The sequence below is a fragment of the Hydra vulgaris genome, chromosome 07 (assembly GCF_038396675.1).
Source record: "Hydra vulgaris chromosome 07, alternate assembly HydraT2T_AEP".
Lineage (NCBI taxonomy): Eukaryota > Metazoa > Cnidaria > Hydrozoa > Anthoathecata > Hydridae > Hydra > Hydra vulgaris.
In genome coordinates, this window is record NC_088926.1 from 36,027,501 (window position 1) to 36,041,729 (window position 14,229).

Here is a 14,229-nt window from a genome sequence, read left to right on the forward strand (position 1 = left end):
CTAATGTCTGTTATAATAGTCATGTACAAGCTTGAACAGCTTCTTTATAAATTTTTCGAGAATTTTTGTAAATGTTGCTACATCAAGTACGACAATTTAAATCAGTTATAGTGTTATTTTATCAGCTTAGTTTTATTAGTGAAAATGGAAAAAGATTGTCGAGTGAAGCAACGTACACAAAACTCGCCGTAAAAGAAAAGGATTTGTTGGAAATCTTAATAATTCTGTGAACATTGATAGTGTTTCTGATAATGTTAGTATTGAGTTGCTAACAATTAACTTAAATGCTGCTAACAGCACTTGTGTTTTGGAACAAAATAATAAAAACTCACTTAATTTGTCAGCTTCGTCTCAAAAAGTTGAAGACTTTAAAGAAACACTTGTTTTGAAACCTTGTATATCTGGTTATCGTATCATCGATGTTGCTGTTTTGGTTTCTGTTTTTAGTTCTTTTCTGTGTCCAGAATTTGGTTTCACACTCTTATTAGGTGAGAGATATAATAAACGACATGGTTTATCTTCCTTGTTATATCTTAAGTGTCAAAAAAAAAGATTGCAACTATCTTCATCAGTTCTATGATGATAGCTATGTTATTGAAAAAAAGAAAAATAATCAAAAAAAAGAGAGAATAGTTTCTTATATAATTTTATTTCAGTTATGTAAAAGTCCCCCTCATTGGGATTCTGATTGGGATTCTGATTGGGATTCGGGATTCTGATTGGGATTCTGATGGGGATTCTGATTTGGATTCTGATGGGGATTCAGATTGGGATTCTGATATATAAATACAATATATAAGATTGATGAAAATATAATGTAAAAAAATTATTAAATACAATAAGTAAGGTAATAAAGAAAAAAAGATTATTCGTCATTTTTGATTTTGATTTTACGTTTTTTTGCTGAATTTTTTTTAATAGATGTTTCTTTTCTAAATTTAGCAAAGTCAGTTGAACGAGTTCTTCATTATCTTCTTGTTATTTCATTAACGTTGTTTCATTAACGTTGTTTTTCATAACGTAATTTTTATGTTTTTTATAATCGTTATCATTGTCATTATCTCCTTGTTCGCCGTCATCTTGTTTATAGTCGTCATCTTGTTTATAGTCATCATTATTATAGTTATCATCATCATCGTTATCATCATTATAGTTATCATTCTCATCATCATTATAGTCATCATCGTCATCATCATTATAGTCATCATCGTAATCATTGACATAGCCATAGCCATCCAATTCATATTCCTCATCAATAATATCTATCATTTGAAGATTGAATACTGAATTTGGATTAACAAATCTATTGCCATAGCTAAACGAATGATCCACAAATTCGGTATACTCGTCTATGGTACTATCGCTTGGAGGTACAACACATTTGGAACTTCCATCGTGATCATAGATTGCGAGTGTTGTTATATTATTTTTCATGTTTTATTATAATCTACAAAAAATTATCAAAAAGTTATCAATGTATTAATATATTAATATGTTTGTTACAAGAATTGTTTTCTTTTTATTAATATATTCGTTAAAAAAAATCGTTATCTATATATGCGTTATAAAAAAAATTAATTGTTTGAGTCAGAATTTACAGATAGATATTTACATTGAAAACATTGTTTTTGTAACTTTAAATAATTGTTTATCTTTTGCGGTCGTAAATTATATTGATTACGTAATTGTCTCGATTGTTCTCTTAAATCTTTACGTAATTGTTTTGCTTGCTCTCTCAAGTCTTTAATCATAAGGTGTTTTATATGCTCCATATTTTTCATAATGTATATTTATATTTAAATCTGAAAAGAAAAAAAATTATAAAAAAGATTTATATTTTATATTAAAAGATATTATTGATATTATCGTAACAACGTTCACAATATAACATAGAACAATTTCTCATATATCTCGGTTCAGAGTATTTTATTTCGCTACATTCAAAACAGTCTTTGAAATTATAATATGGGCACGATTGTATCTCGGATATTTTTGTATTCATAATATGGACAATATCGAAATGGTCGTCGTGTAAATATTTTTGATAAATGATATCGAAGGTTTTATTGGTCATACTTTTATATTGTTTGTTTAAGACATGCAGTAAAATGATAATGTACATATGCGGCACATTCAAGTCGCGTAGTTGGTTATTAAAAAATCTTTCCCAATCATAATTTGGATGGGTCCATATACAAGAAGCGCAAAGATGTTGAGTAAAAGTAATTGCGTGTTCTTTTATTTTAATCAATGTTTGTTTGTGGTCTTCATTATATAGATAAATTCTTTCCATAATTTGATCAACAATTTCTTTACTTACTTGAATTGACATTTTTTTTATTATTTGTCTAAAAAAAAGTAAAATTATAAATAAGGTCAATTAAAGTGAAAATAACAGATAAAAAAAATCAATTGAAAATAAAAATAAATAGCAATAAAAAATTATTATAAGAGTTATTTTTTAAAAAATTCATATTATTTAAAAAATATATAAAAAAAAAAAATGCCGAAAACATTGCTTTCTCCAGCCGCTTACAAAACAAATCCAAAAACACTTGAAGAAAGAGAAAATAGAAGAAAAGAATTCGCGCAAAGAATAAAGGATAAAAAGGATAAAGAAAAAAAGAACGAAGAAGGAAGAGCAATAAAAAAACAAAATGATGTTAATTTAAGGCTTGGAATGGGATTAGGTCATTTAACTCGCTTAGGTGAAGAGGGTCGTTTGGGGCGTCGATGGAATCCACAAGTTGTGATCACTCCAATTGCGAATTCAAGGGAGTGCAAGAATATGTTGTATTGCAAACGTAAAACAAAATCAACTTATAAAAGAAATGCAACAAATATAAAAAACGGACGCGCTGGACAACCGATTTTTAAATGGGTGCTAACAAAAAGTACTTAAAGGTAAATATATTAAATTGTTTATAATTAATTAAGATGACATACAATTTTGTCAAAAATAACGCTATAAAAAAAGTAAATATCATTGCATATGGAGGAAGTACTTGTTTTTTTCACGATGAACGATTAACCAAAAAAGGAAACAATGTTTGTTGTACGAGATAAGTTTTTTCAGTCTGGATAAAAAAATTTTCAATGTTGTCTCTTTTGATTATAATTTCAAAGGATGGTAACCGAAAGATAAGATTGAAGTGTTAATAAAATTCTTTTTTGGTGACTGTATTGTTGAATTTATTATTTAAAAAATGATGCCACTTCGACTGAAATAGAAAATGTGATAATTGTCGATAAAATAAATTTTGGGTTTAGCTTTAATATAAATTGTCGATAGTTTGATGTTAATAGCGATTTTTTATATGTTAATAATGATTTTTTTGTGTGATTCATTTAAAACATTCAGCAGCAAAACATTAGTAATTTTTCTGTGTGAGATTTAATAAAAAAAGCAATTAAAACGATAAAAAATACTGAAAGTTCTAACAAACACGGAAAACGACCACGGAATTGAAAATATTGCTTGTATGGATTTTAACGCGAAAATAACATTTTTTTTATTCGATAGCATTGAATTTAGTTGAACATTTTGGTTTAGCTTTAATATGCATTTTTGTGCAGTATTTTTTTTATTTAATGGTTCATTCAAGTGAGTTGTGCGCTGGATTCATACTTGATTCTTTTTTTTATTTAATGAAGTGATTAAAGATATAATAATGGATTCGGAAACATTGAATAAACTTTCAATCATGATTTAACTTTTGAAACCATAAACATTATTTAAAACATTGCCATATAAGTATAATATTTCTTGTACAGTGTTTTTTCATTATAATGGTTTATTCAAGTGAGTTGTGTGCTGGATTTGGAAATTGTTCATACTCTTTTTTTTTAATGAAAAGATTAAAAATACAAACGCAGCGATGCAACATTATAATTTCTTTTCGAATTGGAAGATATTTTTAAAATAATGGAGTCTGAAGAATTGGAGAAATCATTAGATAACATTGAAATAAACTTTCAATCACGATTTAACTTTTGAAACCATACGTTTATAAGAATTTTTTAACTATTGTAACAAAGTAACAACCAATGCTTTGAAAATGACGAACATTGTTTTTTAAAGTATATAGAACGTTTATAAGAATTTCACCATTGATATGCTTTGGACCATTTAAAGGATAACTGGATGTTTAAATTTAGTTGCTGTTTATCGAATTAGAAAAAAGGCAACTTTAAAACGATTGAAAATACTAACAGTTGCAACAACTAATGCTCTGAAAATAATCAACACAACTTTTGCATTTGCAAATTGTTCTCTTGTCATTTATAAATATGCGCTATATATTTGAAATGTAATTGGTTCATTGTTGGTTATGATATCAAATTGTTTTTTCGCCCATTTTATATGGTGAGAGCTAAAAGTTCCAAAAAAAATTGTCGAAATTAATAAAATTATTTTTTTCAATAGTTTCATTGGTTGTTATTTGACTATAATATTGAATATAATTTATTCGACTATAATATTCCATATCATTGCATTGTTGTTCATAATTACAATATAAAAAAGATATTACTTTATATTGAAGCTGATAGAATATTTCATCTTTATTCATCTTTATTACAATTATTTATATCTTGTATATAATTTGTAAGAGTAATATTCCCGTAGTTAAACTCCATTGTGCCGTCAGTCTCCATTATATTTATCTTTAATGAATTTTGAAAAAAAAATTGCCATTAAATTAATTTCTTTAATAATTCTTTCACAAGCCAATCTTCTTTTGCATATTTCTTGTAAAGATAAACATTTATATAGGTTTATTTTCGGGTGAAAAGGTTCGTTTGTTACATAAGTCATTGGCAACGGAAGAATATTTTCATCATATCCAAATAAATAAGATATTTTAGGCACGTTAGTATTTCGCCATTTTTTTCGCAATGTTATCATTGTTTCAAATAAATTAATATTTTCAAATAAAAATTTATTTTTGAATTTGAGAGGTAATTGATTATTAACAATATCCAGAATTTCAAATACGATGAGTTGACATTTCGAACAAGTGCCATCACAATTCGAACAAATGCCATCAAATTTAATATTCGACTAGCTTTTGTAATTTCTATCATCTAAAAAAAAAATTAAATACAATATAGAGAAGGACAATAAATTCAAGTTGACAAATGAAAAATAGGTTTTATATTCTTATTTTTGGGAACGGAGAAAACAAGATATTAATGGTGGAGTCACCAATTTTAGAATAGAATTAAATTCATTTAAAATTGAAAATTTGACACCGCATTGTGTAAAATTATCAATATACGCCAAAGATCAATTTGAACACACTCATATTTATTGTCTGCCACCAAGAAATTTAATACAAGCTATAGTGAACAGAGTGAAATTTAATAATTTAAGAAGAAATTTTGCCGACAGTGCAGAATTTAATTTAACTGATGCCGCAGTTAAAGAACAACTTTATCAACAATATGTATCTTATCATAACAATGGATCTCCTTCTCATTACGATAAAAGATATCAAATAAATAAATATAATAGCAATTTTTGGTATGAATGGTCGAATACAAGCGACGAATATTGGAGGTTATCTTATGACGAGCCTTTAGTTTTTGATTTAACATGTGATTTAAATATAATTCAGGATTTAACCGCCGCTTACATCCTCGGCAATAGTACGGGATCCATTGAGTTGGAATTTAATCAACCCATTAAAAATTGCGTTGTTGTTATCGAATTATTACACCCGTTTACCTATCAAAGTAGCGGTACTAACCGGACCGAAAATTTTAATTTATTCCCACCGTCAATTAGAAATACTTAAATATCTTTTTTGTTATCATTCCACAATGAAATATCGAAGGAGAAGGATAAAAAGAAAAAGACAGAGGAGAGGAAAAGGAGTTTTATTTTCGGGAGAACAACATAAAAAAGCAGCGGAAGGATTTAATAATTTTATCAACAAAATAAAAGGTATTAAAGACGCATTTGCAGCAGTACAAAAAAGAAAAGAATTATTAAATTTAGCAAAAAAGCAAGCTTTTTTAACATAGTATATTAATAAAAAAAGATATTATTACAATAATAAAAAGAACATTCTGCATATTATATGGACTTATTTTTTAAATAAAAAATTAAATTTATCTAAGATGAAGCACAAAAGAAGGTCTCATAAAAAGTACCACAAAAAGAGAAGAGGTCATCGAGGAAGAGGTGCTAAACTTGACTTTTTAAAAAGAATTGGAAAAAAGTAATTGACGCCGCATTAACATCCAAACTCGGAAGAGAGCAAGTAGGCAGACTTGTGGAATATCAAAATAGATTAGGATGAAACGAAATCATAATCGTCATAATAAAAATCGAAATCATAATCGCCATAAAAATCGAAAACGACAAAGAGGAGGATTTGTTTTTATTCCGGCACTTATAGCTGCAGGAATTGCTGCTGCTAAAGCTGCAGCAGTTGGAGCTGTTACAGGTGCTTCAGGTTTTGCAGTTACAAAAGCTCTACAAGCCGCAACTCGAGGAAAAGGAAATGTTGCTTTACCCCCAATGACAGCAAGACGAAATGAATGGCGACAAAGTGGAACTGGTAGACCTTTATTACGACCCATGGTAGTGAAACGAACTCTTTACGAATCACAATCGGGTAACGGAAGAAAAAGAAAGCGATAAAAAAAACATTTATAACATTTTTTTTTGTAAAAAAGTTTTTTAATTGAAAAAAAATATATTTTGTCTTTCAACTTTTTATTTTTTCTAACGTGGTGATTTTAAAAAAAAAATTTTTTTTCACTATAAAAAGCATAAATAGGATGGAAAACAACAATCCATCATCATTTTTTTTATAAAAAAATGGAAGAAACAAGCGAAAAATGCTTATATTGCAATGTCGAATATATTATGACAAACATTAAAAATATTCACACATGGAATACATTGGGTTCAAGAACGGCAGGTAGTGCGGTTTTAAAAACCATACTCGCATGCGAAACAAAAGAAAAAAAATCAAAAAAATTTTGGGATCAAATTCATGTTGATCTTGAAAAAATGATCGAGGAAGAAGATTTATCACTTATGATTTGTGAAAATCATAAAAATTTATTTCATAATGAAAACAAAGAATTTACACAAGCTAAAAAAGAACTCAAAAATATCAACAGTTACCTGGGCGATGTAACTAAATCTTTTTATATTGTTAAAAATGGTCTAAAAGAAGCAGAACCGATTGAAGATAACGTTGATGGATTTAAAGATGTCATTCGCATATGCAGACCTATTATTGAAAAATTGATCAAAGCGCTAGAATGCATGATTCAAACTGGTTTTACTAAACGCACTAACGACGGCGAATTAAAAGTTGAAACCCACAAAAACTTTTATAAAGAAATTATTTTATGTATTTATTCTATTATACATAAAAGTTTTGAAAACAGTATTGATGGTGACGGTAAAAAAATTCAATTTACTTGAATGGCAACAGCTGAAAGTTTAACACAATATTGCAAACAATTCACAAGATTTAAAGGAGTTTTTCCTTTTGACAAAATTGATCATATTTTTAATCAAAACATTAATAGTGGAGAATTTTTCATATACAACAGCGATTCAAGTCGCAAAGATGGAACACATTGGCGAATGATGATGAGAATTAATCGCGATTGTGTATTTTGTTTTGATAGCTTTGGTAGAAAAAATTTTTTAACGCAAGTACCAAATATTATTCAACATAATACACAACTTTTAGAATATGCATACGAAACTGCATTAAAATCATATCTTAATCAAATGTCAATCAATTACAACGATTACGACTACACGGCAGGCATAAGAAATTTAAAATTAAAAGACAGTCAAGAGAAATGGTTTTTAAATTTTTGTTGTGAATTTACAAAAACTAATAATGCCATTCAAATGGGATTAATATTTAACACAAAATGTTATCAAAAAGAAAGTTCAAGTTTATGTGGCGCATGGATATGTTATTTTATTAGATTTACTTTTTAACAAAAATGACACGCTGTTTTGGGAAATCATTTCCACCGATACAATCAACTCGATATTAGATGTCTATTTTCACGACACGCAAGAACATTTTGAAAATAATGTCGCTAGAGCGCATGTAAAACCACTGCATGATTTTATCAAAAGTGATCTTTGGATTTACTTGAACGATGTGGCTAAAAATTTATTTTCCAAAGATTTTGATGTGTTCTACTTGAAAGATTTACAAGAAAATCAAATGGTTGAATTTTATCAACAAAAAGAAGAGATTCATTATCCAAACTATGATGTTCACGCAAAAGCTATTGAAAAAAATAATGCAATTTTAGATTATTTAACATCGCTCGATTTACTACGCGTTAAATATTCCAGTGATTCTATGGTTACAAATGAAGAATTACAAATCATTCCTGATGTATTACTATCTAATGATGTTGAACGACTTAAATATGACGATAAAATGCGATATTATAATCGAAAATATAAAGAACTTCACAATATAAATCAATTTCAAAATATTCCGCTGAGCGAACGAAACGAATCAAAAGAAATACAACATTTAATTGGCAATTATGAATTGTAATTTTTTTTATTTTAAATTATAATTTTAAATAAATTTGTCCAAAATTGTCCTTCATGAATACTGTCATAAAAAAAGGTTTTGTAATTACAATATCCGTTTATTTGCGTTGATTTCCACCCTGCTCGCGATGAACCCCATCCTTCTCCTCTAAATGTTTTCTCTTCCAATTCAGATTGTACATAATTAAATTCTCTTTCAATTTGATTTAGTATTTCTATAAAATTTTGATGGAATAATCCAATACCACATGATTCACATTTATAAAAATCAATTTGTCGAGGATGAGATCCATTAAGAAGTATTTTTCTTTGTTTTATTTCATGCCATTGTATTTTATTTTGTAAATAATGTATTGTTGTCATACATTTGTTAGAATAAATTGCCATACGATGATAGCTTAATTTATCATCTATATTTTTTAAAATCATTGTTATCCATACTAATAAAAATGCATAATTCGGCGTAAAATTCACATTTACATTATAACTGAATGGTACTTCTTGAATAAATTTTTTAACTTTTTTAATTTACATAAACCAAATTTTTTAGTTTTAATTTCTAAAAAATAATCCTCCACCAGACGACACGAACAGTAATGTTTCCAAACTTTATTATTATTTTTTTTAAATTTACCGACAAAGGCGAAATTGATAACATAATATTCCTGCGCATCAAGTTTGCCGTTTTATAAAATATTTAGCATATAATATTTCTTCAAATGGATCAATTGGATCTCTTAAATAATTTATAAAATCAAAATATTAAAATATCGATTCATATTGATTATAATTTAATTTTAAAAAAAGTATTTCTGTTATATTTACTAATAACAACAATACATCTATCATTTGATATTTTCCACCAGGATAATCTCGATAGTAATCGGAAAGATTATTAACATCTTTAGTGGTGTAATAATGTTGCCCCATAAATCGATCGCATACGTTATCCCAATCTTTATAAAACAAACAAAAAAATTTCCATATTTCTTGTGGATCAACAACAATAAAATAGTTAAAATTAGTTCTCAATTTCGCAAGCATCATACGATAATATTCTCGAGCGTTTCTTTTCACTGCTTCTTTATAATATTCAAATAACTCCTTCATCAAATATTCCACTTGTTTATTTTTTTTGATTTCATCGTGATATTCAACACACATTGAGCCTAATTTTGATCGATTATCTATTTTTTTATTTCGTCTAAAATGAATTCCATATTTTCATTTAATAATAACAATTCATAATTATTACAAGCTAACATTTTTGACTCGTTACATATTTTTCTCATATAAACAAACAATACATTATCTAATCCACTACCACACTCACAATTTAAATGATTACAAATATGATGAAAACATTGATTTGAAAAGTTCAGCAATTTTTTCATAAAACTTTTAGCTTTAGATTCTTTTTTTATACTTTGAATAACTTTTAAAATAATTTCTAATACGCATTTTAATTCAAAACACGACATATTTAAACACCTAAAAGATTTGGCAAACTTGAAAAATTTTTATTTAAATATTTACAAACATGTTTTGTTTTACATAAAACACACAAATTTTTTATACAATATATACACGGACCAACATCAATATTATAAGCTAAACCGTTTTTATTTACACAATCATAACATATTTCTTTACACTCTTCACATTTTTCATATTTATATTGTGTGTTTTTTTTTAAAAGAGTTTTATAACGTCTTTTGATCACCATCAAATTATGAATTTAACTTGAATATATTTCTTCTTGCGTTTGTCCTTGTTGAAAAATATAACATTTACAACAAATTGTCCTGTCGCCAACAGTGCATATTGATAATTGAACTTTTTGAGGGCAATCCTTCAACTTACACAATTGACAATATTCATTGAGCCAACTATAAAACATCTCACCACAAAACTCACACGTGTATAAAGTATCCAAAGAAACAAAACATCCCGATAAAATTAATTGTTTATATCTTCCAACATGAAATTGTAATGTATTTCTTAATTGTACTAATTCCATCTAAAAAAAAAATTTATTTTCTATATTAAATTATTTACAATATCATCAAATAAACAACTATATATATTTGATCTTCGATTTTCTTTAATAAATGTTATTTTTGATTTCACTTCTTCATAAAGTTCTTTTCTACTTAAATTCTCCAATTCGACAATGAACCAATTCCATATAAAAAACATTAGCCCATCAAAACAATTACATTGTTTCACACAATAATCATAATTTTCAAATTGCGAGCATACATCATATGGTTCTGAAGGACATTTTTTTTCCAAATAATGCGAATCATTTTTAAAATTATCAATTATAATGTCTAGCAGCGTAATAACTTCAATTTCTTTATATGTCTTTGCTTCCATTCTAACCGTTCTCATCAATCTATTATTTAACATTCAAAAAAAACATAAAAAAATTAACATACAATAACATTTTCACAATGACTATTTTCGTTAATATATTCATTCTTATTTACAATTTCTTTATTTACAATATCTTTATTAACAATGTTTTCTACGTTGACATGAACAACTTCACACTCATCTAAAGAATTTATTCCAATTGAATCATAAACGCAATACATGTAAACATGACAAGTACAATCGCACATTGAATACATTTCTTCACTATAAAAATATCCACCATTCATATTTTTACACATTTTTTTAAGTTTATTTATATATTCTAGTTCTTCATTGTTATAATTATGATTGTAATAATTACAAGGTAGCCCGCAATGACCACATTTATTTACCATTTCTACATAAAACGTATTGTAATATTTATCATGTTTTTTTAAATTTGTCATCTATAAAAAATAAAATTTTTTTACCGTAAAAAAATATTTATATTTTCAAATACATATAAATGAAAAAAAAAAAATGTTAAACAAAAAAAACAATATATTTGTAACTTTTTTTTCTTTTAAAATAAATTACATTTTTAATTTTTTAGAAGCAGTTTCTTCATCATCTTCATTAATTATTGCCGCAATTTTTTCAAAATTTGCTGTAGCATTCTTAATTTCTCCATTAATGATAACCTGACTCAAACACGTACTGTTAAACTTTTCATAATCTTTTTTATTGTACACAAAATCGTTTATTTTAGCAAACTTTACATTTTCACAATCCGCAAACTTTGGACTGACAAGTAAAGGCTCAGATAATTTTTTTAATATTTGAATGTTTACCGTAAGCTTTCATTTGTTCTTTATAAATTAAATCTAACGATTGCTTATAAGCGTTTATAGTATATTTCTCCTCATAGAAGAATAACGCGTCATAACAAGCTGGATCTTCATCTGATTTGGCATTCTTTTTCATGATCTCAGGGTAATGAGCCCGATATAAATAATACCCCAAAAACGTGTCCGTTCCAAACGTAAATTGAGAATTAGAAAGTAAAAAACTAACTAATTTATCTTTTTTTTCCGCATTAAAAATCCATTGTTCATGTAATGTTGAATACTGAGCAATCGGAAACGCCTTGACAATTGAATATTTGCCATTATTTACCGATCTTTCATCGACCAACTTATATAATGTGTACCACGCATTATCAACCGATCTTTCATATTCTCCTGGTGAATGTGCAACTTGCATTATTTTTTTCTTTGTGTTTTTTTAATATTAGTGATTTGAAGTTGAATGATAAAATATTTTTTTTCTTTAGGGTATTTATACACAAACTCAATTCCATTTATGGAAACACAATTCCATTTATGGAAATCTAGAAACATAGCATGTTAATTAAAAAACATAGCCTATTTTTTAAAAAACATAGCATGTTTTTAAAAAAACATAGCATGTTTTTAAAATAACATAGCATGTTTATCGAAACAAAGCATGTTACCATATTTGGATTTAGTTTCTATTATAAAATAATTTATTTTTTCTTTTAAGAAACATTTAAAAAACCGGAGGTCATGAATACACAACAAAAGCGAGTTGGAGAGTTGTTAGTGAAACGCAATGTTTTTCTCACGGGACCTGCAGGCACCGGAAAAACATACACGGTTAAAGAAATTGAAAAAGAATTTAAACAAAATAAGAAACAAGTGTACATCACCGCAACAACAGGAATCGCTTCAAGAAACTATGAAAACGGTATGACTTTACATTCATTTGCCGGTTTGCCAACAACTAACACAGACATTAAAATTATTCTCAATAAGTTATCCCCCATTGTTTTAGACCGTTTAAAAAGTGTAGATTTACTTATTATCGACGAAGTCAGTATGCTCAAAGGAGAAACTTTAAAATTGTACACTTATTATTGCAACACGCCAAATCAAGTCAAGATTTATTTGGAGGGGTGAGAATACTTCTTGCGGGTGATTTCTTTCAATTGCCTCTTATTTTTAAAAATGAACAAATGAAACTTTTGTTTGAACATCCATTTTGGAAGAGCGCTCAATTTGTTACCGTGCAATTAACAGAAAACTATAGACAACAAAACGATAACGAATTTCAGCAGTGTTTAACAGATATACGCGAGGGAGATATTTCAAGAAAAACGCTTAATTATTTGGAAAGTAGAGCGCAAGAAGAAGACACACTCAAAAACAATTATTTACGTGTATTTTTTACAAACAAAGAAACAGAAGGTTATAATTTTAAAAGAATCAAAGAAATTAATCACCCACCCGTTTATCTTACTCCACAAATAAAAACTTTTAATAAATATGAATTACCACCCGACTGGCCATTTCAAATTCCCGCTTATGCCACCTTAAAAATTGGCGCAAGAGTTATGATTTCAAAAAATTTACCCGATAAAGATTTAGTCAACGGACATATTGTTAAAATAAGAGAAATCAGCGCAGATAATAAAATTATAATTGTCAGTTTTCAAAAACGCATTATAGAATTGTCGCCCACCACTGAAATTATTTTCGATAACAAACAACAAAAGTTAGCTGAATGTGTTGGTTTCCCGTTAATACTCGCTTACGGTTTAACTGTTCATAGAGTTCAAGGATTAACACTAAAACACGTTGTTATTTACATAAACAGTTTACAATTTACTCCGCATTTATTTTACGTAGCCTTATCTCGAGTAACCGAAGGAAAAAATTTATTTTTAATAACAAAAAAATTACTTTTGAAACAATTTATAAACGAAATACGCATTATTAAATCAGTTTATCATTTTTATACTAACAATGATAATTTAATTGATATGAACCACGACAAAGAATTTGAAACAAAATTATTTTCAATTTAAAAAAAAATTATTTCTAATTTATTTAAACGTACATAACAGGGACGACATTGCTTTAATAATTTTTCCGTAACATTTTCATTCTCTATTTCAATTTGAATATCAGTAATGTTACTGCTATTTTCGTCAGTAAAATCAGTTTCACTCTCACAAGTTTCACTATCACAATTTTCCACGTTTTCGCTGATGTTACTGCTAATTTCATAGGTAATGTCGCTACGAGATTCAGATCCTATATAAAACAAATGTTTATGTTTAATAATAATATAAAAAATCATATAATAAATTATTATAAAAAACTGAAAAAATATAATACCATTATACGAGATAAAATATTCCATTACTTGATTAAATAAATCTTGATGTGTTTGTAATATATTTAAATAACTTGTGTTACTCATTATTAAATTAACTATTCTATCGATAA

The 14,229-nt window shown here is 27.1% G+C and overlaps 1 protein-coding gene across 1 annotated transcript; it reads left to right on the forward strand.

Annotated features, from left to right (window-relative positions):
* The first annotated feature begins 12,953 nt into the window (after positions 1-12,953).
* On the forward strand, positions 12,954-13,805 carry LOC136082727 (ATP-dependent DNA helicase pif1-like). Its single transcript, XM_065802148.1, has one exon. It carries the CDS (start codon positions 12,954-12,956, stop codon positions 13,803-13,805), a length of 852 nt encoding a protein of 283 aa, XP_065658220.1.
* The last annotated feature ends 424 nt before the right edge of the window (positions 13,806-14,229 follow it).

Bases quoted from the DNA above. Each gene is read 5' to 3' on its own strand.
- LOC136082727 (XM_065802148.1), top strand. From the start codon at position 12,954: ATGAAACTTTTGTTTGAACATCCATTTTGGAAGAGCGCTCAATTTGTT.